The 27,229-nt window shown below is 51.4% G+C and overlaps 1 protein-coding gene across 1 annotated transcript in view; it reads right to left on the bottom strand.

Moving 5' to 3' along the window:
- The window catches only part of LOC119970901 (hydrocephalus-inducing protein-like), a 140,942-nt gene that overhangs the window by 20,406 nt on the left and 93,307 nt on the right, over nucleotides 1–27,229 (bottom strand). The window contains exon 10 of the mRNA XM_038806010.1: nucleotides 17,158–17,308. Within this exon, the coding sequence (XP_038661938.1) occupies nucleotides 17,158–17,308 (151 nt within the window). The remainder of the gene's footprint in view (nucleotides 1–17,157; nucleotides 17,309–27,229) is intronic.

The following is a 27,229-nucleotide window of genomic DNA, read 5'->3' as shown; positions in this document are numbered from 1 at the left end:
TTGGCCAGTCGCAGCAGTCAGTTGCCGAGAGCATCAACTGCCTGACACATGTGCTGGATGGCGTCGTGCACACACAGGTTGAGATCGCACAGTCCCTGGCGGGAATGTCTAACTCCCTGGACTCCGTCTCTGCAAACCTTCGGATCCTGGTGGATACCGTTGCAGGCCTCCAGGACTGGCAGCGCCAGGTGTCGGTGGTGCGACGGGGCACCTCCCCGCTCGCGCCTCTGTCCCAAAGTGAGGCCCGGGGGCCACCCGGCTCCCCGAGGGAGGAGGAGGTTTCGGGGCCTGTCCCATTAAGTCCATCACGGGACGTCCCGGAATTCTCGGCCTCCCCCCGTCCCATCCCTGGTGCATCGGGTGGGCAGCAGGCAGAGCAGGGTGGCACAACGTCACCCGAGACGCCCGCAGAGCAGCCTGGCCCATCAAGGCCGGGTCGCCCCAGGAAACGCTTGGCCAAGGAGAAATGAGTCGAGGGGGGCGATTCGCAGCAATCCTCGTCCACTCCTGCTGTATCATCTGGGGAGTCACTTAGACGTAGTGGTAGGGCCCGTAAGGCAACTAGGATAGACACTGAGTAAGTTGGCACGGGTGAAGGGCACAGTTTAGTTGTAGGGGCTAGGGCACCTGTAAATAATTGTTAACATTAAACGCACTGTTCCACCTTACTTGTAATACCGTGTGATTGTTCCACAGCCACAGGATTTGTGATGGTGACTGAGTGTCGCTGGGGTTGACGAGTGGTGAAACTTCGGTGCCGGGTGTGCAGTCCCTGCCCCTCCCCCCCCCCCCCCCAACCCCTCCCACAGCTAGCCCACGCGGGCACGTGATGGAGTGTCAGTGACGATCTCAGCGGCCACCAAGGTGGATGGTTCAGCTATTGCCATGGGTCAGACTCTCTCTAACGATTCTGAGCTCACAGCTCATCGCAGAGCGGGCTGTCATCATTCCACATGGCACTGATCACACCCGCTGACACAGCCATCAATGTTGTGCCATACCGTCTGGACCCAGTGGTAAGGGTGATGTCGAAGTGGAGCAGGGTACACTGAGAGGGGGTAGGGGGGGTTGTGGTGGTGGAAGTTGTGTGTTGACCCTCTGCACGACTAGCGATGCAGGTGCTGGTTTGGTGTTCAGCGGGGACGTCACATGCGATGCGTGAACCGTGCTGCCACCAAGGCGTCGCGTGCCCGCCGTCCTCGCCGGGTCTGTCGTGCCGCCTCCTGGACATCACCAGCACCTGGGTCGTGTCTGCGTGCTGCGCCCGCCACTCCACCAGCCTCCTCCTCCTCCCCCTCCTCCTCCTCCTCCTCCTCCTCCTCTGTGCTGGAACCACTGCCACTGGCTTCTCCCTCCGCCTCCTGCAGCAGGTCATCTCCCCTCTGCATCGCGATGTTGTGCAGCGCACAGCAGACCACAACAATGCGAGCGACCCTTTCGGCCTGGTACTGCAGGGCCCCTCCGGAGCGGTCCAGGCACCTAAATCTCATCTTCAGGAGGCCAAGGCAGTGCTCCACCACACCCCTGGTTGCTGCATGGGCCTCGTGTTTCTGCATTGGTCTGAGGCCTCCGTATAGGCGTCATCAGCCAAGACCTCAGCGGATAACCCCTGTCGCCTAGCAACCAGCCCCTCAGCCGGGGGGGGACGTCCCTCAAACATCGCAGGGATGAACGACTGCGCCAGTATGTAGGAGTCATGCACACTCCCTGGGAACCTTGCAGAGACGTTCATGATCCTCATGTGGGGGTCGCATACCACCTGGATATTCATGGAGTATGTCCCCCTTCTGTTTGTGAACACATCCCTGTCCCCTGCAGGCGGGCGCATGGGGACGTGAACACAATCGATTGCCCCCTGCACCCTCGGTATCCCGGCCATGCTGGCAAATCCACGAGCTTGTGAGTCTTGACTTGCTTGGTCCTCGGGAAAGGTGATGTAGCGGTCCGCGATGGCATAGAGGGCGTCGGTCACATCGCGGATGCACCTGTGCACCGATGACTGGGAGATCCCGGAGAGGTCCCCGCTCGGAGACTGGAAGGAGTCGGTAGCATAGAAGTTAAGAGCGACCGTCACCTTGATGGCAACCGGGATCGCGTGTCCTCCCCCCGTTCCACGTGGGGCGAGGTGCGACAGGAGTTGGCAGATATGTATCACCGTCCGCCTACTCAGCCGGAATCTCCTCCTGCAGATGATGTCCATCATTGTTAGGAAAGAGACCCGGACACAGTACACCCTCGGCTTTGGTCGTCGCCTCTGGCGCCGTGGCTGCACCCTCACTCTCTCCTCTTCCTCTTCCTCCTCCTCCTCCCCATGCTGCTCGACTCCTCGGCCCTTCCCTCTGCTGCTGCAGCTGGCCCTGCATCCACTGCGGGTTGTGGGTGTGGATGCTGCTGCATCGCCAAATGCAGTGCAGCGGCCCCAACCACTGCGCAGAACATAGGCGTTCTGTTCACATACATTGTGCTAACCTACAGAAGGGTGGTGGGGGGCAGAGAAACGGGACATGTTAGACGGAGGTTAGTCGACACCTCGGCAGCCGCCTGCCACGGGATACCTGTGTGTCCCGGTGGCCTGATCGCGCTGCTGACACGCGGGCCGCCTAACCCCTGGTCACTTTCTGCATCCAATGGCCAGTAAACTATGTCCTCCTCACGGGTGCGTCAGTGGCCTGTGGCCGTAAGCCACAGGGCAACCAGCGGCCATGTCCACGTCATCGGCACGCCATGGCATGGTGGCAGACATTTTGTTACGGGGTTGGACGGCTCACTCGCTCACTCTCTACCTAACCCCACTCCCACTGCCCCCCCCGTCTCCCCCCCCCGCCCCCCCCGTCTCCCCCACTGCCCCCCCGTCTCCCCCGCTGCCCCCCGTCCCCCCCACTGCCCCCCCCGTCCCCCCCACTGCCCCCTCCGTCCCCCCCACTGCCCCCTCCGTCTCCCCCACTGACCCCTCCGTCTCCCCCACTGACCCCGCTCTAGACCCCCCCTCCCGTTCTCAGGGATGCCTTCTCCGTTGTGGCCAGATTCGAGCGGTGCGCTGAGCGGTGCGCTGAGCGGTGCGCTGAGCGGTGCGCTCACCTCCTCCAAGCTGTCGTCAGCCAGCACGACTGGTTGACGAACTTAAATAGCAGGTGTGTTTCACGCCGTGCAAACAGGGCGTGATGATGTCGGGACTTCGGCCCATCCGGGACGGTGAATAGCGGGGGGGCTATTAGTGGCAAATCTGGTTGTGTCGGGGGCGTGAAGGAGGCGTTTGTCGGGAATGGCGACTCCGAGATTTTGCGGGGTTCAGAGAATAGCGGGAGGGCGTCGGAACAGCGTCGCCGTAAAAATTTACGACCCCCGCTATTCTCCGCACCGTCGTGAGTGCGGAGAATCGCGCCCACAAGGTTAATCAGACAGACAGCCACAGGAAGAATACCTGCAGAGAAATACTGAGTTATAGAATACCAAAACATCACTGAGGAAGATGAATATTTGAGTAATCCTTAAATGTGAAGTTTACATAGGTCATTCACTCTAAATGCATCAGGAGGTGAGTGCAGCCTCAAGGTGAAATGGTGTGAATTGCCTTTGTTGGTTCTTTGCACTAGAACATATAACATACAGTGCAGAAGGAGGACATTCGGCCCATCGAGTCTGCACTCACCCACATAAGCCCTCGCTTCCACCCTATCCCCGTAACCCAATAACCTCTCCTGATTTTTTTTTGATCACTAAGGTCAATTTATCATGGCCAATCCACTTAACCTGCATGTTTTTGGACTGTGGGAGGAAACCGGAGCACCCGGAGGAAACCCACACACATGGGGAGAACGTGCAGACTCCGCACAGACAGTGACCCAGCAGGAAATCGAACCTGGGACCCTGACGCTGTGAAGCCACAGTGCTATCCACTTGTGCTACCGTGCTGCCCTGAAAATCTCTTTGGTCTCACTGGGTTAATGGTGGGAGACATTGTATTTCACAGTTCCTCTTGCCGCATGACATTGGGGTGTGACCACATATCAAATTCCAAATACATATGGGTGCGTTTTACCCGGTACAAACAGCAAAGTCCAAGGCTCTTCAGCTGCCGGTGGGTAGGATTACCTGTCAGATGTAACATATTGTAAGCATTGCTGCAGAACTTGGGCCCAATGAACTGCAAATGTTGAGTCAAGGCCAAGTCTAACGCAGTTAGTGTATGATTACTTTTGGTGTCAGCAGTTTCCTGTTTCTAGTGTATCAATGCATGTGGAAACATAGAGAGCAGGATATACTTCGCAAAGCCCTCTTCGAGGCCTCCGCGATTCCGCTTCTCCGACGGCCCGAGTTCCCGATGGTGCGGTTCACTTGTGCTTATAAAAATCGTGAAACTGACGAGGCGGCTGATGAAGGAGAGGAGGTAGGACACAAAGAGGCAGCTGGGTTGGACTGCTGGGGTCGGAGGGTGACGGGGGAATCAAGCTGAATGGCCAGGGTGACCCTCCCACAGGATAGGGGCAGTGCCCAGGCACAAAGCACCATTACTACAGACATCTTGCTACGCACCTACTGACCACTCACCTTCTGCAGAGTGACACCGGCTGTATGGCCTCCTCTATCTCCTCCACCCCCGCACCCCACCCTCAGTCACACTCTCTCACCACACCATCCCCCCATCTGGCAGCCACCCACTTGTGGCCCACCCGGGGCAACACCCACAGTAGCGCCTATGGGTGCATACCCCTGGCAGGCGCAGTGCCAGCCGACAATACCCCAGACATCAGGGATGGGCACCAGAGCCAGAGGCCCCCCACGGTGCTGGCCAACGTCGGAGCCAGGAGTGCGTGGATGGGAGGTGTAGGGACATTTGGGGGCACAGCCCGAAGTGCCAACCAGGGCCACCATATAGCCATTGGAACTGGTTGGCACAGGGGTATGCACCATGCTAACATATCAGCATTTTACCCCCTGCAGACAATGGATATTGGAATTCAACCAACAATGGCGGCCTTCCTGCTAGTCGCCACAGCCCTAGTGGATTTCCTGCGGCTGTACAAGTGGGCGCTGCTTGAGGAGGAGGAAGCTGCAGCAGTGGAGCATGCAGCAGCGGAGCATGCCGCAGAGGAACAGGTGGCAGCCGCCCAGGATGAAGAGCAAGTCGTCCAACAGGTTGCATGAGGCCTCGCGTGTACTGGCACCGCCTGTCATTCGGATCTGCCGGACCGGGCATGGCTTTGAAGACTCCGAGAGACAGTGCGACATATCTGCCAGATGATGGCACACCGGGCACCATGGGGGTATGAAGGAAGACACCCGCTCCCAGTGGTTATCTAGGTGGCAATCTCCTGAAATTATATGTAGCAGGGTCCTTCCATGTGCCAAGTGGGGACCTGCCCAGGATCTCATAGATCACGGTGCACAGGTGTATCCCTGTCATCACGGAGACCTTATATGCCCAGGCGGGTCAATACATCCATTTCAGCGTGGATTGAGCCTATCAGGCTGCCCGGACAGCGAGGTTCAGCGCCACTGCTGGGATGCCCAGGTCCAGGGGGAGATCGACAAGATGCATGTCCGCCTACGAGCAGCAGGAAATGACCGCTCTCCACAAGCCAAAAGGGGTTACACTCGATGAACGTGCAGCTGATATATGACCATCAGCTGCACAGTATACATGTCTGCGCTTGATACCCGGGCAGTGTTCACGACGTGTTCATCCTGGCACACTCGACCATTCCTGACATATTCAAGACCCCCCCCCCCCCCCCCCCAAAGCTGGGGGGGGGCTGGCTCATGGGGGACAAGGGCATGGACCCGCACCCACTCCACACCCACCCTCACACCACACCCACCCTTGCACTCCCCCAGCCATTCCCCGCCTGCAACCCCCTCCGTGATACATACCTGTCGCCCTACGGGATGGGGGCCCTGGGTTGGCAGTAACAGCAGTTCCGGCCCATGGAATAGAGGATAATGACAACCTTATCTGCAATGAGCTCTGGTGTTCCACATCGTTTGGCAATATCTGACTCTTGCCCACGGTAGCACTTTCCATCATCCACATGAGTGATCCCTGCATGCGAGCTTACCATTCCATCACACTGTGTCATCGAATCCCTGGGATGACGATGGTGGGGACGGTGAAGCGGGGTGTGTGTGTGTGAGTGAGTGAGAGTGTGTGTGGAGGCCCTGGCCACCCACAGGGTCCACCCATCACCCCCTCCGCCCCTCTCACCAGCATCTGACCATCCCCCCCCCCACCCCCTCTCCCCCCCCCCCCCCCCCCCCCCCCCCCCACCTGCCGCCATGGCCAGCCCAGATAGCTCACCTCTCACACCAATCTGACAGAGCACCGAGGCACGTTTTAACAGTGGCAACAGGCACTTTATGTGAACAAATATATACAGATTTGTTTGTGTCACATCAGCTATTGATTGTGCCATCTCCCTCTGAGCCTGGGCCACCTCCCTCTGTGTCTACCCCACATTGGCCAGCACCTGGGAGAATGCCACTAATGTTCCCAGCCATGGCCACGTTCAGGAGCGCTGCTGCGATGTCCAGGTGGCTCTAGCATTGTTGCCTGTGAGACAGAAACCCTGCCCTGGGTCTCGGCCAGCGCCTGCAGAAAATGCCCAAGGCCTTGGACATGCTGATCCATAACCACGACCGTCGCCCCCAATGCCTCCACTGTGGACACCACCCATGCGATGTTGGCCTGGGTGGCACACATTGTCGGCACCACCTGCATCTGCTGCACGTGGTTGTGGATTTCTTCAGCTGCACTTGCAGGTGCTGAATGCTCGCTGACGACCCCTCATGTAGTCCTTGGCTCTGCGACTGCAGCTCGTTCCTGGGGTCGGCCTGTCTGCCGACTGTTCACCCCCTCAGGTGTTCCTACCTCCACCTGCTGTACTGGAACAGCTGTGTGGTGAGCACCAGATAGTCTCCCAGGGGCCTCTTCACTAACATGCCTAACCGCGATGAGTGTCTCTGGGATGGTGGAGGGTGTTGGAGACAGCTGTGATGGAAAATCACTATCATCCTCCAACCCGAGCTGCGGGGCCTCCTGAGCCTTGGGCGGAAGGCTGGTGTTCGAGCTGCTCCCATCACGGCTCGGTTCATAGGGGGGCTCCAACTGTGGCACTGGGTGGGGGTGGAGAATGCGACTGTGCACATAAAACGCCAGTGCGACAGGTAGCTGGTGGCCTCAGTGGCTAGGGCAGCAGCTCGGCATCTGTAAAACGTGGGGCTGCGCGTCTTACTGCAATCCTATTGGCTGGGATGGTGTATGTCGAGAGTGAAGTGTGTCTGTGCGACTGCAGCTTGTCAGCCTCCTGAGTGTCATTCACGAAACTGGTGAATCCGCTACCGTTTCTCATTGGAATTCGATTGCGTTCCACGTGGACCGATGCTAGCCCCTTAATAGCAGGGGAATCAGTCCAGGTACGTCACCAGTTTTGCTGTTGTGAAAGTCCATGGATTCTACGTTGGCATCAACACTTAGTGCGGCATTCTCTGTTCCCCGACGGCGATTTAATAATCGGCAATCAGGCGGAGAATCCTTTTGGTGCCGAAATTGGTGGGCAATGCCTGTTTGATGCAGGTTTTGCATGGTCCGCCCTCTACAAAACAGCTGTGGTGAATGTATTCACCATAGTATGAGCTGTCTGTGGAGCACTGTGGCCCAATGGAAATGTGATCTCCTTACAGCTATTGTACTGGAACCTGGTGGGCTCTGCCTCGGTTCCGCAACCCCCCCCCCCCCCCCCCCCCCCCCCCGGACGGTATGTAGACCAGCCACCTGGGAGCGGCGCTCATTTGTACAGTAGATACAGGCAAGTTCTTGGTTAATAAATTGATGTACCATTAATTCACTGCAAGACGATGAGAGTGAGTGAACATAGGCTTAGAACATAGAACATGGAACATTACAGCGCAGTACGGGCCCTTCGGCCCTCGATGTTGCGCCGACCTGTGAAACCATCTGAAGCCTATCTGACCTACACTATTCCATTTTCATCCATATGTCTATCCAGTGACCACTTAAATGCCCTTAAATTTGGCGAGTCTACTACTGTTGCAGGCAGGGCGTTCCACACCCCTACTACTCTCTGAGTAAAGAAACTGCCTGACATCTGTCCTATATCTACCACCCCTCAATTTAAAGCTATGTCCCCTCGTGTTGGTCATCACCATCTGAAGAAAAAGACTCTCACTCTCCACCCTATCTAACCCTCTGACTATCTTATATGCCTCTATTAAGTCACCTCTCAGCCTTCTGAAATGAAATAAAATGAAAATGAAAATCGCTTATTGTCACGAGTAGGCTTCAATGAAGTTACTGTGAAAAGCCCCTAGTCGCCACATTCCGGCGCCTGTCCGGGGAGGCTGGTACGGGAATCGAACCGTGCTGCTGGCCTGCTTGGTCTGCTTTAAAAGCCAGCGATTTAGCCTGGTGAGCTAAACCAGCCCATCTCCTCTCTAACGAAAACAACCTCAAGTCCCTGAGCCTTTCCTCGTAAGACTTTCTCTCCATACCAGGCAACATCCTAGTAAATCTCCTCTGAACCCTTTCCAAAGCTTCCACATCCTTCCTATAATGTGGTGACCAGAACTGCACGCAGTACTCCAGGAGCGGCCGCACCAGAGTTATATACAGCTGCAGCATGACCTTGTGGCTCCGAAACTCAATCCCCCTACTGATAAAGGCTAGCACACCTTATGCCTTCTTAACAGCCTTATTAACCTGGGTGGCAACTTTCAGGGATTTATGTACCTGGATGCCGAGATCTCCGCATTCCTGTTACTCCATCCAAAGTGGACCACCTCACACTTTTCCGCATTAAACTCCATCTGCCACGTCTCAGCCCAGCTCTGCAGCTTATCTATGTCCCTCTGTAACCTATAACATCCTTCAGCACTATCCACAACTCCACCGACCTTCGTGTCATCTGCAAATTTACTAACCTATCCTTCTACACCCTCTTCCAGGTCATTTATAAAAATGACAAACAGCAGTGGCCCCAAAACAGATCCTTGCAGTACACCACTAGTAACTGAACTCCAGGATGAACATTTGCCATCAACCACCACCCTCTGTCTTCTTTCAGCTAGCCAATTACTGATCCAAAACGCTAAATCATCTTCAATCCCATACTTCCTTATTTTCTGCAATAGCCTACCGTGGGGAACCTTATCAAACGCCTTACTGAAATCCATATACACCACATCAACCGCTTTACCCTCATCCACCTGTTTGATTACCTTCTCAAAAAACTCAATAAGGTTTGTGAGGCATGACCTACCCTTCACAAAACCGTGTTGACTGTCGCTAATCAACTTGTTCTTTTCAAGATGATTATAAACCCTATCTCTTATAACCTTTTCCAACATTTGGGGCCTCACGGTAGCATGGTGGTTAGCATCAATGCTTCACAGCTCCAGGGTCCCAGGTTCGATTCCCGGCTGGGTCACTGTCTGTGTGGAGTCTGCACGTCCTCCCTGTGTGTGCGTGGGTTTCCTCCGGGTGCTCCGGTTTCCTCCCACAGTCCAAAGATGTGCGGGTTAGGTGGATTGGCCATGCTAAATTGCCCGTAGTGTAAGGTTAATGGGGGGATTGTTGGGTTACGGGTATACGGGTTACGTGGGTTTAAGTGGGATGATCATTGTTCGGCACAACATCGAGGGCCGAAGGGCCTGTTCTGTGCTGTACTGTTCTATGTTCTATGTTCTATTTTACCCACAACCGAAGTAAGGCTCACAGGTCTATAATTACCAGGGTTGTCTCTACTCCCCTTCTTGAACAAGGGGACAACATTTGCTATCCTCCAGTCTTCCGGCACTATTCCTATCGACAAGGACGACATAAAGATCAAGGACAAAGGCTCTGCAATCTCCTCCCTGGCTTCCCAGAGAATCCTAGGATAAATCCCATCTGGCCCAGGGGACTTATCTACTTTTACACTTTCCAAAATTGCTAACACCTCCTCCTTGTGAACCTCAATTCCATCTAGCCTGGTCGACTGAACCTGAGTATTCTCCTCGACAACATTGTCTTTCTCCAGTGTAAACACTGACGCAAAATATCCATTTAATGCTTCCCCTATCTCCTCTGATTCCATACACAACTTTCCACTACTATCCTTGATTGGCCCTAATCTTACTCTAGTCATTCTTTTGTTTCTGATATACCTGTAGAAAGCCTTAAGGTTTTCCTTGATCCTATCCGCCAACGACTTTGTGTCCTCTCCTCGCTCTTCTTAACTCTCCCTTTAGGTCCTTCCTGGCTAACTTGTAACTCTCAAGTGCCCTAACTGAGCCTTCATGTCTCATCCTAACATAAGCCTTCTTCTTCCTCTTGACAAGTGCTTCAACTTCCTTAGTAAACCACGGTTCCCTTGCTCGACAACTTCCTCCCTGCCTGACAGGTACATACTTATCAAGGACACGCAGTAGCTGTTCCTTGAAAAAGCTCCACATTTCAATTGTACCCATCTCCTGCAGTTTCCTTCACCATCCTATACATCCTAAATCTTGCCGAATAGCATCATAATTGCCTTTCCCCCAGCTATAATTCTTGCCTTGCGGTATATACCTATCCCTGCCCATCGCTAAAGTAAACATAACCGAATTGTGATCACTATCACCAAAGTGCTCACCTACATCTAAATCTAACACCTGGCCGGGTTCATTACCCAGTACCAAATCCAAGGTGGCATCGCCCCTTGTTGGCCTGTCTACATACTGTGTCAGAAAACCCTCCGGCACGCACTGCACAAAAACTGACCCATCTATAGTACTCGAACTATAGCATTTACAGTCAATATTTGGAAAGTTAAAGTCCCCCATAACAACTACCCTGTTACTCTCGCTCCTGTCGAGAATCATCTTTGCAATCCTTTCCTCTACATCTCTGGAACTATTCGGAGGTCTATAGACAACTCCCAACAGGGTGACCTCTCCTCTCCTGTTCCTAACCTCGGCCCATACTACCTCAGTAGACGAGTCCTCAAACGTCCTTTCTGCCGCCGTAATACTTTCCTTGATTAACAATGCCACCCCCCCGCCCTTTTACCATCTTCTCTGTTCTTACAGAAACATCTAAATCCTGGTACCTGCAGCAACCATTCCTGTCCCTGCTCTACCCATGTCTCCGAAATCGCCACAACCTCGAGATCCCAGGTACCAACCCATGCTGCAAGCTCACCCACCTTATTCCGGATGCTCCTGGCGTTGAAGTAGACACACTTCAAACCAGCGTCTTGCTTGCCGATGCCCTCTTTCAAACTTTTAACCCTATCCCTGACCGCACTACTCTCAACATCCTGTACACTGGGCCTACAATTTAGGTTCCCACTCTCCTGCTGAATTAGTTTAAACCCCCCCGAAGAGCACTAGCAAATCTCCCCCCCAGGATATTGGTACCCCTCTGGTTCAGGTGAAGACCATCCTGTTTGTAGAGGTCCCACCTACCCCAGAATGAGCCCCAATTATCCAGGAAACCAAAACCTTCCCTCCTGCACCATCCCTGTAGCCACGTGTTCAACTCCTCTCTCTCCTTATTTCTCACTTCGCTAGCACATGGCACGGGTAACAACCCAGAGATAACAACTCTGTTTGTTCTAGCTCTCAGCTTCCACCCTAGCTCGCTGAATTTCTGTCTCAAATCCCCATCTCTCATCCTACCTATGTCGTTGGTACCTATGTGGACCACGACTTGGGGCTGCTCCCCCTCCCTCCGCCTCCTGAATGATCCGAAGTTCATCCTGCTCCAGCTCCAGGTCCCTAACACGGTTCTCGAGGAGCTGGAGTTGGGTGCACTTCCCGCAGATGTAGTCAGCAGGGACACTCGAGGTGACCCTTTCCTCCCACATTCTGCAGAATGAACATTCAACTGCCCTAGCCTCCATTCCCACTGAACTAACTTCCCAACTACTGAAAAATAAAAAATAAATTTAAAAAAACTTGTTAGTTTAGCAATCCAACGGACAGAACTATTTATTTTTGGTTTGAGGAGGAGGATGGGTGGGAGACACTACGTAAGTAGTGTTTCGGGTAAAGCTGTCACTCGAGAACAGCCCCTTCACAAACCACCTTCAACTTACGCTGACCGTACTGCACGTATGCAAATCTCCCCGGAACAGCCAATCAGAAGCTCTGCTCTGCTGCCCTCTGCTGGATGCTTGCCTTCACTCAAACTCCTCGGGTCACTTGTGCAGGTACAGGAGCCGGAGGGGGGGGGGGGGGAGGGATTCGGGGGGTCACAATAGGTGGTGGTGGGGCCAATGAGCACATGAAACTGATGATCCGGGACACCAACGTGGCTGGGGTCCGGTCTAACTACATCCGGCAGCGACTGCTGGAAAACGGGGCCACTGACCTACAGGACACGGTAAAACTAGCCACCTCATTGTCGGTGGACTACCAGAGCCTCAGCGCGTTCCTGGCAGACCCAGCGAACCCCTCGTGGGCACGGCCGTCATCAGACCCGACTACGTCTCAGGCCTGTGCGGTGCGGCTGCCCTGGCAGCCCGGGGGACCATCGTGCTACTTCTGTGGGCAGGACCAACACCCCCGACAACGTTGCCCAGCCCGCACCGCGACATGCAGCGACTGCGACAAAAAGGGACATTTTGCCAGAGTCTGTCTGGCCCGATCCAAAGCCCCGAAGTCGTAGCCTCACCAGGCCCTATCCACTGACTCACAGGCCCACAGACGCCACAAGGTCGCTGCGTGCTTGCCGGTACCGCCCCCTTCAGACGCCTCACCCGCCTTGTGCAGCTCATGGGGGGCACCATCTTTAACTCAGCCCGACACCTGCGACCCGTGAGGGCTGGGGGGACTGGTGGGGGGTAGCCAGGGGGTGGCCAGGGAGTGGCCAGGGGAGCACTATCTGGCAGGTTGGGTCCGCGCACGGCCGGCGCCATGTTTTGCGGCGCGACAGATGCAGGTCATCACCATGGACAAAGCCATTCTCCAGCTGTTTATTTTGTGGAGGCTGGTTGTCTTACGTGGCACAGCTGGTAGCCTTCCACCAGTCGCAGGATCGGTGAGGGGGCGGCACCAATTTTTTTCAGGTAACGCACCAATTCTCCACACCTAGCCTCAGAAACGCAGAATCTGGCCCAAGGTCTCGGAAACGGAGAATTCTACTGCCTATTTTTTTATAATCGACCCTAATTGAAAGGAAACTAAGAATGAAACTGGGTTTCCCAGCAGCAGGGACTGGATTCAATGATAAGCGTCATTGACAGTGGCGGGGCCAGAAGGTCCCGCTGCCAGCCAAAGATGGGCTGTCTCTCTCCGCTGAGAAATGTACTGCGGGGAGGTCAGAGAATCTCGTCCCCAGATTCTAAGAATAGACAAAAGTTGCTGCAGTTGTTTCTGTTACATAGAGATAATAGCAGTGGACCTACACCATTGTAAGTAGAGATTTTTAAAAATAAATTTCGAGTACCAAAATCATTTTTTCCAATTAAGGGGCAATTTAGCATGGCCAATCCACCTACTCTTCACATTGTTTTAGGTTTGGGGGGGCCAAACCCATGCAAACACGGGGTGAATGTGTAAACTCCTCACGGACAGTGACCAGAGCCGGGATTGAACCTGGGACCTCGGCGTCGCGAGGCAGCAGTGCTACTCACTGCACCACCTTGCTGCCCTTATTGTAAGTAGAATTGAGGAGGATCCACAGACGTGTGTCATTTTTGGTGAAGGTTGTGTCCGTCCCATTGAGGTGAACTGCTGTCAGCTGAGGATCTGACTAAGTGCTCGAAGAAGAACTAAAATTCTTTGTGAGAAAGGCAGAGTTTTGAAGAACTTCATGTTGGAGATTGATGACATCCTTGCTGAGTAGACTGTTGAACCAATTGGTAAAATTTACCTTTGTTATATTTGTCATTTAATGTGTAATTTATAGTGTATAATAAACCACAATTAGCCTGTTACTTCATGTTTAAACTATGTTGATTCTAGGTTTAAGTTTCCATGAGAAAATATTTATGGTTTGCTTTGTTTGATTCTTGAATAAGAAAAATTCCTGTTTCAAATGTGGAACATTTTGGCTCAATTTTTTTACCTATGGGGTTCAGGGTGTACTAGCTAGATGGATAAAGAACTGGCTGGGCAACAGGAGACAGAGAGTAGTAGTGGAAGGGAGTGTCTCAAAATGGAGACAGGTGACTAGTGGTGTTCCACAGGGATCCGTGCTCGGACCACTGTTGTTTGTGATCTACATAAATGACCTGGAGGAAGGTATAGGTGGTCTGATTAGCAAGTTTGCAGATGATACTAAGATTGGTGGAGTTGCAGATAGCGTGGAGGACTGTCAGAGAATACAACAAAATATAGATAGATTGGAGAGTTGGGCAGAGAAATGGCAGATGGAGTTGGAGATGGAGTTCAATCCAGGCAAATGTGAGGTGATGCATTTTGGAAGATCAAATTCAAGAGCGGACTGTATGGTCAATGGAAGGGTCCTGGGGAAAATTGATGTATAGAGAGATCTGGGAGTTCAGGTCCATTGTACCCTGAAGGTGGCAACGCAGGTTGAGTGGTCAAGAAGGCATACAGCATGCTTGCCTTCATCGGACGGGGTATTGAGTACAAGAGTAGGCAGGTCATGTTACAGTTGTATAGGACTTTGGTAAGGCCACATTTGGAATACTGAGTGCAGTTCTGGTCGCCACATTACCAGAAGGATGTGGATGCTTTGGAGAGGGTGCAGAGGAGGTTCACCAGGATGTTGCCTGGTATGGAGGGTTCTAGCTATGAAGAAAGGTTGAGTAGATTAGGATTGTTTTCGTTGGAAAGACGGAGGTTGAGGGGGGACCTGATTGAGGTACACAAAATTATGAGAGGTATGGACAGGGTGGATAGCAACAAGCTTTTTCCAAGAGTGGGGGTGTCAGTTACAAGGGGTCACAATTTCAAGGTGAGAGGGGGAAAGTGTAAGGGAGATGTGTGTGGAAAGTTTTTTACGCAGAGGGTGGTGGGTGCCTGGAACGCTTTACCAGAGGAGGTGGTAGAGGCGGGCACGATAGCATCATTTAAGAGGCATCTAGACAGGTATATGAACGGGTGGCAACAGAGGGAAGTAGACCTTGGAAAATAGGAGACAGGTTTAGATAAAGGATCTGGATCGGCGCAGGCTGGGAGGGCCGAAGGGCCTGTTCCTGTGCTGTAATTTTCTTTGTTCTTTGTTCTAAATAATTGGGATTTCAGATTTCTACTTTAAAAAAAGGTTACCAGTCTCTACGAAGATTGTCGCACTTTCATGATTGTTGGATATCCCAAAGTGCTTTGCTGCTAGTTCCAGATAATTCCATAAATTACCATAAATTACAATGAACACAAAATTAGTTTTAGTAATGTTGGTTAAGTTAAAAATATTGTTCAGGATAATGGGATGAACTCCCTGCTCTTCTTTAAGTAGTGCCATTGGATCTGATACTTCCATGTGAGATGCAGAGAGTGGCTCAGTTTAGGTTGCAAAGACGGAACCTCCAGCAGTGTGGCACTCCTACCACACTGCACTGGGGGGTCAGCCTAAGATTAAAGGCTGAAGTCTCTGGACTGGACTTCAACCCGCAATATTCTGAAAGAAAAGGGCTCGCTGTACCCTGAGAAGTCATAAGAAAGCACAAATCTGTGATTTAGGGAAGGAAGGGAGTAAACGTGCAGCAAAAAGTGTTAATTACACCGTTCGTGCATTATTAGTTAGCTACTGTTGACCCTGAACATCATAGTGTACAAAAATACAGTGCTTGATTTGTGACTGGCTGTTTCAGGGAATACCAATCAACGAATTTTGATTCTATGATTTCCTGTTTATTTATGTTCTGGTCAGAAGAAGATCAGTTATAGGTTTGAAATGTCCTCTCCTGTACTCGTGTGAATTTTACTGCGAGCCCCAATTGTGCAATTACCTGACCACTGAGGGTCACATAGTTATCATTCCACAGTGCATATATAACGCACAGAGTCTCTATTTTAGTATTGCCTAGTACCTGCATGTCCTGTATCTTGGGAACTGCCATTACTCCACTGAGAATCATGATGGATGGAAGGAGACTATTTGGCTCAACATGGCCGGGATTCTCCGAGCCCGCGCCGGGTCAGAGAATCACTGGGGGGGGGGGGGGGGGGGGGGGGGGAGGGGGGAGGCGCATGAATCCCGCCACGCCGCTCCAACGGCGGGCTGCCGATTTTCCGTTCGCCGGAGAATTGGCGGCAATCGCGCCGGCGCGGTCGCGGGGGGCCTCCACAGTGGCCAGGCACGCGATTGGCGACAACCGATTGGCGGGCACGCTAATTCTGGGGTGGGCCTATGTTCCTCCGCACCGGGTCCCTGTAGGGCTCCACCATATTGCCCGCGGGCCAGCGCGGAGACAGCCGTGGCGCGCAAGCGCGGACCCGGACTGGCCGTGGCGGGGCAGCTTTCGGCGCCGGTGCAGCGCACAGCACTCTGGCACCATTCTAGCCCCCGAGGACGGGGAGAATAACTGGGCCTGGAGGCCCGTTGACTCCGGAGTCGCTCGTGCCGGGTTTGACGTCGGCATCAACACTCGGCCGGGATTTCGGAGAATCCTGGCCCATGTGTGTGCCTATCATTTGAAGTCCTATTCCCCTGCTCTTTACCCATTGCCTGACAAAAATTCTCACTTTCCTTTTGAAAGTGATTGTTGAATCTGTTTCCACCATCCTTTCAGACAGTGTATGCTGGATCAAAACAGTTCACTGCATTAAAAAAAATTCTACTCTGAAACAGAAAATGCTGGAAAGCCTCAACAGGTCCAGCAGCATCTGTGGAGAGAGAAAGAGTTAACTTTTCGAGTCTGCATAACTCTTCTGCAGAGTTTAAAGAGAGGGAGAAATGTGATAAATGCGTTTATCTCTCCACAGATGCTGCAAGGCCTGCCGAGCTTTTCCAGCATTTTCTGTTTTTGTTTCAGATTTCCACCATCCACAAGTATTTACTTTCAGTTCCTCTCTGGTTCTTTGGCCAAGTACCTTTAATCTTTTGCCTCGGTTGGTTACCTATCCTAACAATATCCTTTGTAATTTTGAACATCACTTTTAAATTTCCTCTAAACCTCCTCTGCTCTCAAGAGAACAGCATTTCTGGTCTTCCCACTGCTGATCCGCTGACTTTCTAAAATCTGTAACATAGAGTAGCAGAGAAAAACATACCTTCACTGAGATGACTGCCTCTTTGTAAGTGAAGAAACTGATTCTGTAATCCCGCCTGGAAGACCCGGGAACTTCAATATAGTCAAGTCCTTTCAATGTGGTGGTACTCTCTAGCCGTTCTGGTTTGACCTGGTCGATGGTAGCTCGGAATCTGTTTACCACATTACAACAGTCAGCATAATTCTGTACAGTAACACGGTTCATTTACCATCACCTTTAATACCATACTCCGCACACATTCTTTTGCCAAATTCTTCCCTTCTCTACTCCAACTTGTTTCAGGATAGGGTTCCATGGTGCCAATAGACCTTCAGAACTCCACGCGTGTGCCGCGTTTTTCTAGCAATTCCTGATTTTGTTTCAGATTTCCACCATCCACTGTATTTACTTTCATTTCCTCTCTGGTTCTTTTGCCAGTGAGTGCCAGTCGGATCCTTCACCAGTGAGTGAGAAGGGGCAGGATCTTCTGGCCCTGTGGGATCATCCAGTTCTGCTGAAGGCAGGGGTTGTTATCCCGGGGTTGTTGGATGAGAGGTTTCGGAGGTGGCAGAGAGCAGGTATTGAGAGGCTGGGGGATCTGTTTATCGAAGGGAGCTTTCCTTTGTTGAAGGATTTGGAGGAGGAGTTCGAATTGCCGACTGGAAATGGGTTTCGCTATCTGCAGGTGAGGGACTTTGTTCAAAGACAGGTTTTGACCTTTCCGCAACTACCACCACAGGGATACAGGATAAGTTGGTTTCTAAAACGGGGGTGCAGGAGAGGAAGGTCTCGGAAAATTAAAAAGAGCTTATGGAGCTAAAGTGCAAGTTCTCCTATTTCTTATGGTCTTATGGTCTAACCCACTTAAAAAGGCCTTTGGGATAAAAATAGGGAGACACTGGAAAAAACCCAAAAATCTCGGGAGAACCGTCATATTTACGATCTGTACCCTCCCTGCCAGTGACAACGGGAGCAGGTCCCACCTCCGAAAGTCCTCCTTCATTTGCTCAACTAACTGGGCAAGCCATGCAAAACGCTGTAGACATGAGCGGGACCTGAAGATCCCGGCGGCAGCCAATGGTGAGCTGCCTCCACCGCCAAACATTCCGCAGGTGGGTCGGAAAAGTCCGCCCAAGAACTCACCCAATTATTTACCTATTGCACTTCCACTTACGTATACTTCCCAATGGAGATCACTTGACATTACTCAGGCACGATGATGCTTAAAGAATAGGGTGCTGAATATTATAGTCCAACTACCACACAACACAGATTAAGGAACTAACCTGGGGCCTCATCCCAGCCAACCACACCCACATGTTCTGGACATGCCCCAGACTTGCTGGGTTCTGGACAGCCTTCTTTCAGGCAATGTCCAAGGAAGTGGGGGTGAAGATGCAGCCCAGCCCAAGAGTCGTAGTCTTCGGGCATCAGACCAGCCAGAATTCTTCATGGGAAGGAGACTGATGCCCTTGCCTTTGCCTCCCTAATTGCCTGCCGAAGAATTCTGTTTGGCTGGCGATCAGCAGCACCGTCCAAAGCTGCAGACTGACTGTTTGACCTGTCGGAATTGCTTGTAGCCAACAGCCAACAGAGCGGGGATGGGGGTAGCACAGTGGGAGGGAGGGGGGAAGGTAAAATCCCACAATAATACCGTGATGCAAGGGTCACAGAAGAAAGGGAATAAAGCTAAGGGCAAAAATAAAACGAGAGGGCATAATAACAAACAATAAACCACAGGTCAAGAAAGGGGCCGTGTATGAATATGGAAAGAAGGCCAATAGGATGTTCGCACACCAGCTCAGGAAACAGGAGGCATCCAGGGAGTTAGGAATAGTGAAGGCTAGAGGGGGGAACATGATTTTGGACCCAGTGGAGGTGTTCAAGGAATTTTACAGTCGGCTGTATGAGTTGGAGCCCCCAGCTGGGGTGGAGTGGATGAGACAATTCTTGGAGGGTTTGGAAATACTGATGGTGGATGAAGGGTTGGTGGAGGGGCTGGGAGCCTCGATCAGGATTGTGGAAGTAGTAGAGGGATTGGAGCCCATGCATTCAGGCAAAGCCCCGGGACCGGACGGATACCCAGTGGAATTTTATAAGAAGTTTTCTGGGATGCTGGGTCCACTGTCGGTGAGGGCATTTAATGAGGCAAGGGAGCGGGGGTTCGTCCCCCAACAATGTCACGGGCTTCGATCTCATTGATCCTGAAGAGGGAGAAGGACCCAGAACAATGCGGGTCATACAGACCAATCTCCCTACTAAATGTTGACGCCAAATTGTTGGCCAAGATTTTGGTCTCGAGAATAGAAGATTGTGTTCTGGAGGTGATAGAAAAGGACCAGACGGAATTTGTTAAAGGAAGGCAGCTAATGGCCAACGTTAGAAGGCTCTTGAATGTCATCATGATGCCCTCGGAAGGCAGGGAGGTGGAGGTGGTGGTCGCTATCGACGCGGAGAAGGCCTTCGACTGGTGGAGTGGAAGCATTTGTGGGAGGTCCTGGGGCGGTTTGGGTTTGGGCAGGGTTTTGTAGACTGGGTATGGTTGCTGTACCAGGCACCGGGGTGGCGAGTGTGCAGACAACCCGGTTGAGTTCGGAATATTTCAGACTGAGACGGGGGATGAGGCAGGGATGTCCCCCCTCCCCACTGTTGTTTGCCTTGGCTGCAGAGCCATTGGCGATGGCGCTGAGACCATCAAAGGACTGGAAGGGGCTAGTCTGGAGGGGTGGAACACAGGGTCTTGTTGTATGCGGACAACCTACTCCTGTACATTTCTGATCCGTTAGGGGAGATGGGAGAGATTATGCGGACCTTAGGGGAATTTGGCCTGTTCTCAGGGTACAAATTGAATCTGGAAAAAAGTGATGTTTTCTGCTCCAGGCGAGGGGGCAGGAGAGGAGGCTGGGGGAGATGCCATTTAAAGTGATGGGAGGGAGTTTTCGATACTCGGGAATTCAGGTGGCACGGGGATGGGAGCAGGTGTACAGACCGTAAAGGTGACGGTTCTCCCGAGATTTTTGTTTCCCGTACCAGCCTCCCCGAACAGGCGCTGGAATGTGGCGACTAGGGGCTTTTCACAGTAACTTCATTTGAAGCCTACTCGTGACAATAAGCGATTTTCATTCATTTTTTCATTCAGGTGCCGGTTAGTTGAGCAAATGAAGGAGGACTTTCGGAGGTGGGACCTGCTCCCGTTGTCACTGGCAGGGAGGGTACAGACCGTAAAGATGACGGTTCTCCCGAGATTTTTGTTTTTTTTAATCCCAAAGGCCTTTTTTAAGTGGGTTAGACCATAAGACCATAAGAAATAGGAGCAGAATTAAACTACTCGGCCCATCGAGTCTGCTCCGCCATTCAATCATGGCTGATATTTTCTCATCCACATTCTCCTGCCTTCTCTCAATAACCCCTGGGTTAATGTGGTGATCTCTGGGTTTGTGTGGGTGGGTAAAACCCCGCGAGTAAGGAAAGTGCTGTTGGAGTGGAGCGTGTTGGCCCTGCCGAACCTTAGGAATTACTACTGGGTGGCAAATAAAGCCATAATCAGGAAATGGGTAGTGGGGAAACAGTTGGTATGGGAGTGGGTGGAGGTGGCATCAGGAAGGGGCACAAGCTTTGGAGTACTGGTGACGACACATCTGCCGTTCTCACTGGCCCGGTATTCTACAAGGTGGTGGTGGCGGCTCTGAGAGTTTGGAGACAGTGACAGAAGCATATGGGAGTGGAGGGAGCGTCGGTGTGAGCTCCAATTTGTGGCAATCACCGGTTTATCCCGGGGTTGTTGGATGGGGGGTTTCGGAGGTGGCAGAGAGCAGGTATTGAGAGGCTGGGGGATCTGTTTATCGAAGGGAGCTTTCCTTTGCTGAAGGATTTGGAGGAGGAGTTCGAATTGCCGACTGGAAATGGGTATCTGCAGGTGAGGGACTTTGTTCAAAGGTTTTGACCTTTCCGCAACTACCACTACAGGGATACAGGATAAGATGGTTCCTAAAATGGGGGTGCAGGAGAGGAAGGTCTTGGAAAATTAAAAAGAGCTTATGGAGCTAAAGTGCAAGTATGAAGATGAGCTGGGTAAGGAGCTAGAGGCAGGTCTGTGGGAGGATGCTCTGAGAGGAGTCAACACGTCCTCATTATGTGCCAGGCTCAGCCTGATTCAATTCAAGGTGGTTCACCGGGCACACATGATGATGGCCTGGATGAGCAGGCTTTTTGGGGTAGAGGACAGGTGTGTGAGGTGTGCAGGAGGGCTTGCAAATCATGTCGACATGTTTTAGGCATGTCCGAAGCTTAGGGGATTCTGGCAAGGATTTGCCAATGTCATGTCCACGGGGCTAAAAACGAGGGTGGCGCCGAGTCCAGAGGTGGCGATTTTTGGAGAGCTTCTTTCTCTTTATTAATATTGTTAAATTTCTTTGTTTTCTTGTAACATGTATCACTTCTGTTTTTTTTCTCTTCTATAAACTAGAACCGCATCCGGATTACTTTCTGTGAAATGCTACACGTGGGTATGACACCTGTAACTTAACGTTCAAGCTAGAAATATATAACATAAAACAAATTGTCAAATATATCATGTGAAAATCCAATAAAAACATGGGGAGGGATTCTCCCGTACCAGGTGGGGCCGGGGGTCCCGGCGGGACGGAGTGGTATGAACCACTCCGGCATCGGCCCACCCCAAAGGTGCGGAATCCTCCGCACCTTCAGGAGCTAGGCCGGCGCCGGAGTGGTTTGCGCCCCGCTGGATGGCGTGGAAGGCCTTTGGCAGCTGCTGACGTCATCCCCGCAAATGCGCAGGGGGGGTTCACCTACACATCGGCCATCGCGGAGGCTGACACGACCGACGCATAGGAAAAGAGTGCCTCCATGGCACAGGCCCGCCCGCAGATCGGTGGGCCCCAATCGCAGGCTATGCCACTGTGGGGGCATCCCCGGGGCCAGATTGCCCCGTGCCTCCCCTGGACCCCGGAGCCCGCCCGTGCTGCCAGGTCCCGCCGGTAAGGACCTAGTCTAATCTACGCCGCCGGGACTGCCAAACAACCAGTGGGACTTCGGCCCATCGCGGGCCGGAGAATCGCCGGGGGGGGTGGGGGCACTGCGAGCAGCCGCTGACCGGCGTGGCACGATTCCTGCCCCCGCGGAATCTCCGGTGCCGGAGAATTCAGCAGCAGGCGGGGGCGGGATTCATGCCGCCCCCCGGCGAGTCTCCGACCCGGTGGGGTGTCGAAGAATCCCGCCCATGGTCTCTGTGATTCACACTGGGCACATAAACATATAAAGGTATGGTTGGAGCTGCAAGATAAACTATCAAAGCTGGAATCATTTCAACCAGATCTACCCTGGTAGAAGATATGAGTGTTGTTAGTAGAGTTGGTATCATTTCAAAAATAAAATTGCTGTGAAGGGTTACAATTAGCGTTGATACCCTATTTAATGCTCTGTAGTGCCAATTATCTCAGCTGCCAGCCATTTGATCATCGGTAGTATCCTGACCAGCAGACATTGAGAAACATTCTGATTGTTAGATTGCATCATATAAATTTATGATTGGTTAAAGTTCAGATAGTTTAGCAGCTGAACAAGCAGGTGAATACCAAGCCCATGAATCAGGTTCTGCTGAAAGGTCATCAACCTGAAATTTCTCTCCATTTGCTCATTTTTCCACAGCATATTCTGTTTTTATTGCAAAAATCAGGTGGGTGTAGTTGTAGCAGCAAAGTCCTTTTGGAAATCCTGTGTGATGGTATCAGGTATAAAGACTCAGTAGGAGGCCTTGGAGTTGAGGCACCACATTGTATTCACCCAATGATATACCATGGAAAGAATGCACAACTGCTGCATGGCAGGAATCCGGAGAAAGGACTGACAAAACCAGGTTTCAATGAGAGCATTGTGTTCAATGGCTCAGCACAAAAAAATGGCAAGGACTATTAAAGGAGAACTGGCTGTTTAAGCAGCAACTTCCAGTTTTCCCTATGTTACAGACATGAGGGGATTGATTAAACAGCACTCATTTCTCCTCTCATCACCAGTCTGTTTTGGTTTGTTTCCCTCTTTAGACGTAATAATGTATTTCCCCAACGGCTTCCCCAAGAGGCCTATCAGTGGGGAGCTCGTATTTCACAGGGTCATCAATTGGGTCATCCCTGTGGATATTGGGAGGCTATTACAGTTAGTTTATTTGCACACTGTAATAAGCCCAAGAGGCCCATCAGGATACACAGATTGAACTCCCCTTGGGACTCGTGAAATATGAGCATCCCCACTCGAGGGTGGAGGCCTGCCCTTTTGGGGCTCATATTAACCTAGTGCAAAGACCGGCCTGGACAGGATGTTGGTTGTCCCAACATGTTGGTTGTCCCAACAGGACTTACTCTGTGTGTGCATTTACTGCCATAGGCAGGTTTCGTATGACCATGACTAAACCAGCATTACATAGAACATTGGAACTAGGAGCAGGGGGAGGCCATCTGGCCCCTGGAGCCTGCTCCACCATTCAATGAGATCATGGCTGATATTTTGTGGACTCAGCTCCACTTTCCAGCCCGAACACCATAACCCTTAATCCCTTTATTTTTCAAAAAACTATCTATCGTTATCTTAAAAACATTTAATGAAGGAGCCTCAACTGCCTCACTGGGCAAGGAATTCCATAGATTCACAACCCTTTGGGTGAAGAGGTTCCTCCCAAGCTCAGTCCTAAATCTACTTCCCATTATTTTGAGGCTAGGCCCCCACATAGAACATGCAGTGCAGAAGGAGGCCACTTGGCCCATCGCGTCTGCACCCACCCACTTAAGCCCCACTTCCACCCAATCCCCATAACCTACCCTATCCCCTCCTAACCTTTTTTTTTGGTCACTAAGGGCAATTTATCATGGCCAATCCACCTAACCTGCACATCTTTGGACTGTGGGAGGAAACCGGAGCACCCGGAGGAAACCCACGCAGACACGGGGAGAACGTGCAGACTCCGCACAGACAGTGACCCAGCAGGGAATCGAACCTGGGACCGTGGCGCTGTGAATCCACTTGTGCTACTGTGCTGCTTTCACCCGCCAGTGGAAACAACCTGCCAGCATCTATCCTATCTGTTCCCTTTATAATTTTATATGTTTCTATAAGATCCCCCCTCACCCTTCTAAATTCCAACGAGTACAGTCCCAGTCTACTCAACCTCTCCTTGTAATCCAACCCCTTCAACTCTGGGATTAACCTAGTGAATCTCCTCTGCACACCCTCCAGCGCCAGTACGTCCTTTCTCAGGTAAGGAGACCCAAACTGAACACAACACTCGAGGCGTGGCCTCACTAACACCATATACAATTGCAGCATAACCTCCCTCGTCTTCAACTCCATCCCTCTAGCAATGAAGCACAAAATTCCTTTCGCCTTTTAATCACCTGCTGCACCTGTAAACCAACTTTTTGCGACTCATGCAGATCTCTCTGCACAGCAGCATGTTTTAATATTTTATCATTTAAATAATAAACCCATCTGCTGTTATTCCTACCAAAATGGATAACCTCACATTTTTCAACATTGTATTCCATCTGCCAGACCCATTCACTTAACCTATCCAAATCCCTCTGCAGACTTCCGGTATCCTCTGCACTTTTTGCTTCACCACTCATCTTAGTGTCATCTGCAAACTTGGACACATTGCCTTTGGTCCCCAACTCCATATCATCTATCTAAATTGTGAACAATTGTGGGGCCAACACTGATCCCTGAGGGACACCACTAGCTACTGATTGCCAACCAGAGAAACACCCATTAATCCCCACTCTTTGCTTTCTATTAATTAACCAATCCTCTATCCATGCTACTACTTTACCCTTAATGCCATGCATCTTTATCTTTTGCAGCAACCTTTTGTGTGGCGCCTTGTCAAAGGCTTTCCGGAAATCCAGACATACCACATCCATTGGCTCCCCATTATCTACCGCACTGGTAATGTCTTCAAAAAAATTCCACTAAATTAGTTAGGCACGACCTGCCCTTTATGAACCCACGCTGCATCTGCCCAATGGGACAATTTCCATCCAGATACCTCGCTATTTCTTCCTTGATGATAGATTCCAGCATCTTCCCTACTACCAAAGTTAAGCTCACTGGCCTATAATTACCCGCTTTCTGCCTCTTTCCTTTTTTAAACAGTGGTGTCACGTTTGCTCATTTCCAAGCCGCCGGGACCACCCCAGAGTCTAGTGAATTTTGGTAAATTATCACTAGTGCATTTGCAATTTCCCTAGCCATCTCTTTTAGCACTCTGGGATGCATTCCATCAGGGCTAGGAGACCTCTTTAGAATTTAGAACAGTACAGCACAGAACAGGCCCTTCGGCCCTCGATGTTGTGCCGAGCAATGATCACCCTACTCAAACTCACGTATCCACCCTATACCTGTAACCCAACAACTCCCCCTTAACCTTACTTTTTAGGACACTACGGGCAATTTAGCATGGCCAATCCACCTAACCCGCACATCTTTGGACTGTGGGAGGAAACCGGAGCACCCGGAGGAAACCCACGCACACACGGGGAGGACGTGCAGACTCCGCACAGACAGTGACCTAGCCGGGAACCGAACCTGGGACCCTGGAGCTGTGAAGCATTGATGCTAACCACTATGCTACCGTGCTACCCCACTCTCTACCTTTCACCCCATTAGCTTGCCCATCACTACCTCCTTAGTGATAACAATCCTCTCAAGGTCATCACCTGTCATAGCCTCATTCCTATCAGTCACTGGCATGTTATTTGTGTCTTCTACTGTGAAGACCAACCCAACAAACCTGTTCAATTCCTCAGTCATCTCCTCATCTCCCATTATTAAATCTCCCTTCTCATCCTCTAAAGGACCAATATTTACCTTAGCCACTCTTTTTTGTTTTATATACTTGTAGAAACTTTTACTACTTGTTTTTATATTCTGAGCAAGTTTACTCTCATAATCTATCAGTCCAAAGATGTGCAGGTCAGGTGGATTGGACGTGATAAATTGCCCTTCGTGTCCAAAATTGCCCTTAGTGTTGGGTCGGGTTACTGGGTTATGGGGATAGGGTGGAGGTGTTAACTTTGGGTAGGGTGCTCTTTCCAAGAGCCGGTGCAGACTCGATGGGCCGAATGGCCTCCTTCTGCACTGTAAATTCTATGAAATCTATCTCTCTCTATATAGCTTTTTTAGTAGGTTTTTATTGCCCCCTAAAAATTTCCCAGTCCTCTTTGCCACTTTGTGTGCTTTTTCCTTCAATTTGGTACTCTCCCTTATTTCCTTAGATATCCACGGTCGATTTTCCCTCTTTCTACCGTCCTTCCTTTTTGTTTGTATAAACCTTTGCTGAGCTTGGAAGGTTCCTCAACTGTTTCACCATAAAGGCTTTGCTCCCAGTCTACCTTAGCTCACTCTTCTCTCATCCCATTGTAATCCCCTTTGTTTAAGCACAAAACACTAGTGTTTGATTTTACCTTCTCACCCTCCATCTGTATTTTAAATTCCATCATATTGTGATCGTTCCTTCTGAGAGGATCCCTAACTATGAGATCATTAATCAATCCTGTCTCAGTACACAGGACCAGATCTAGGACCGCTTGTTCCTTTGTAGGTTCCATTACATACTGTTCTAGGAAACTATCGCAGATACATTCCATAAAATTCTCCTCAAGGCTGCCTTGACCGACCTGGTTAAACCAATCGACATGTAGATTAAAATCCCACATGATAACTGCTGTATCATTCCTACATGCATCCATTATTTCTTTGTTTGTTGCCTGCCCACCATAATGTTACGATTTGGTGGCCGATAGACTACTATAAGTGACTTTTTCACCTTACTATTTCTGGGGCGAAATTCACCGAAGTCCATCGTGACGCCCTTGACCGGCGGGCAAAAACGGCGCTGGTGACTCAGGTGTCGGGGCCCGCTTATCAGCCCGAAATCTCCCGTCCCGAAAGGGCCAGCAGCGGAGTGACGCTGTACGCATCAGTTTCACCCGCTGCGGAAGTGGCGCGTCGGTTGACGTCGGGCGACATCATCAACGCCGCCCGGCGAAACATGATATAAATAGCGCGCCCCCCCACCCCCAACACC

Source organism: Scyliorhinus canicula, chromosome 9, assembly GCF_902713615.1.
Source record: "Scyliorhinus canicula chromosome 9, sScyCan1.1, whole genome shotgun sequence".
In the NCBI taxonomy this organism is placed as follows: Eukaryota; Metazoa; Chordata; class Chondrichthyes; order Carcharhiniformes; family Scyliorhinidae; genus Scyliorhinus; species Scyliorhinus canicula.
This window is presented reverse-complemented; position numbering and strand designations above follow the sequence as displayed.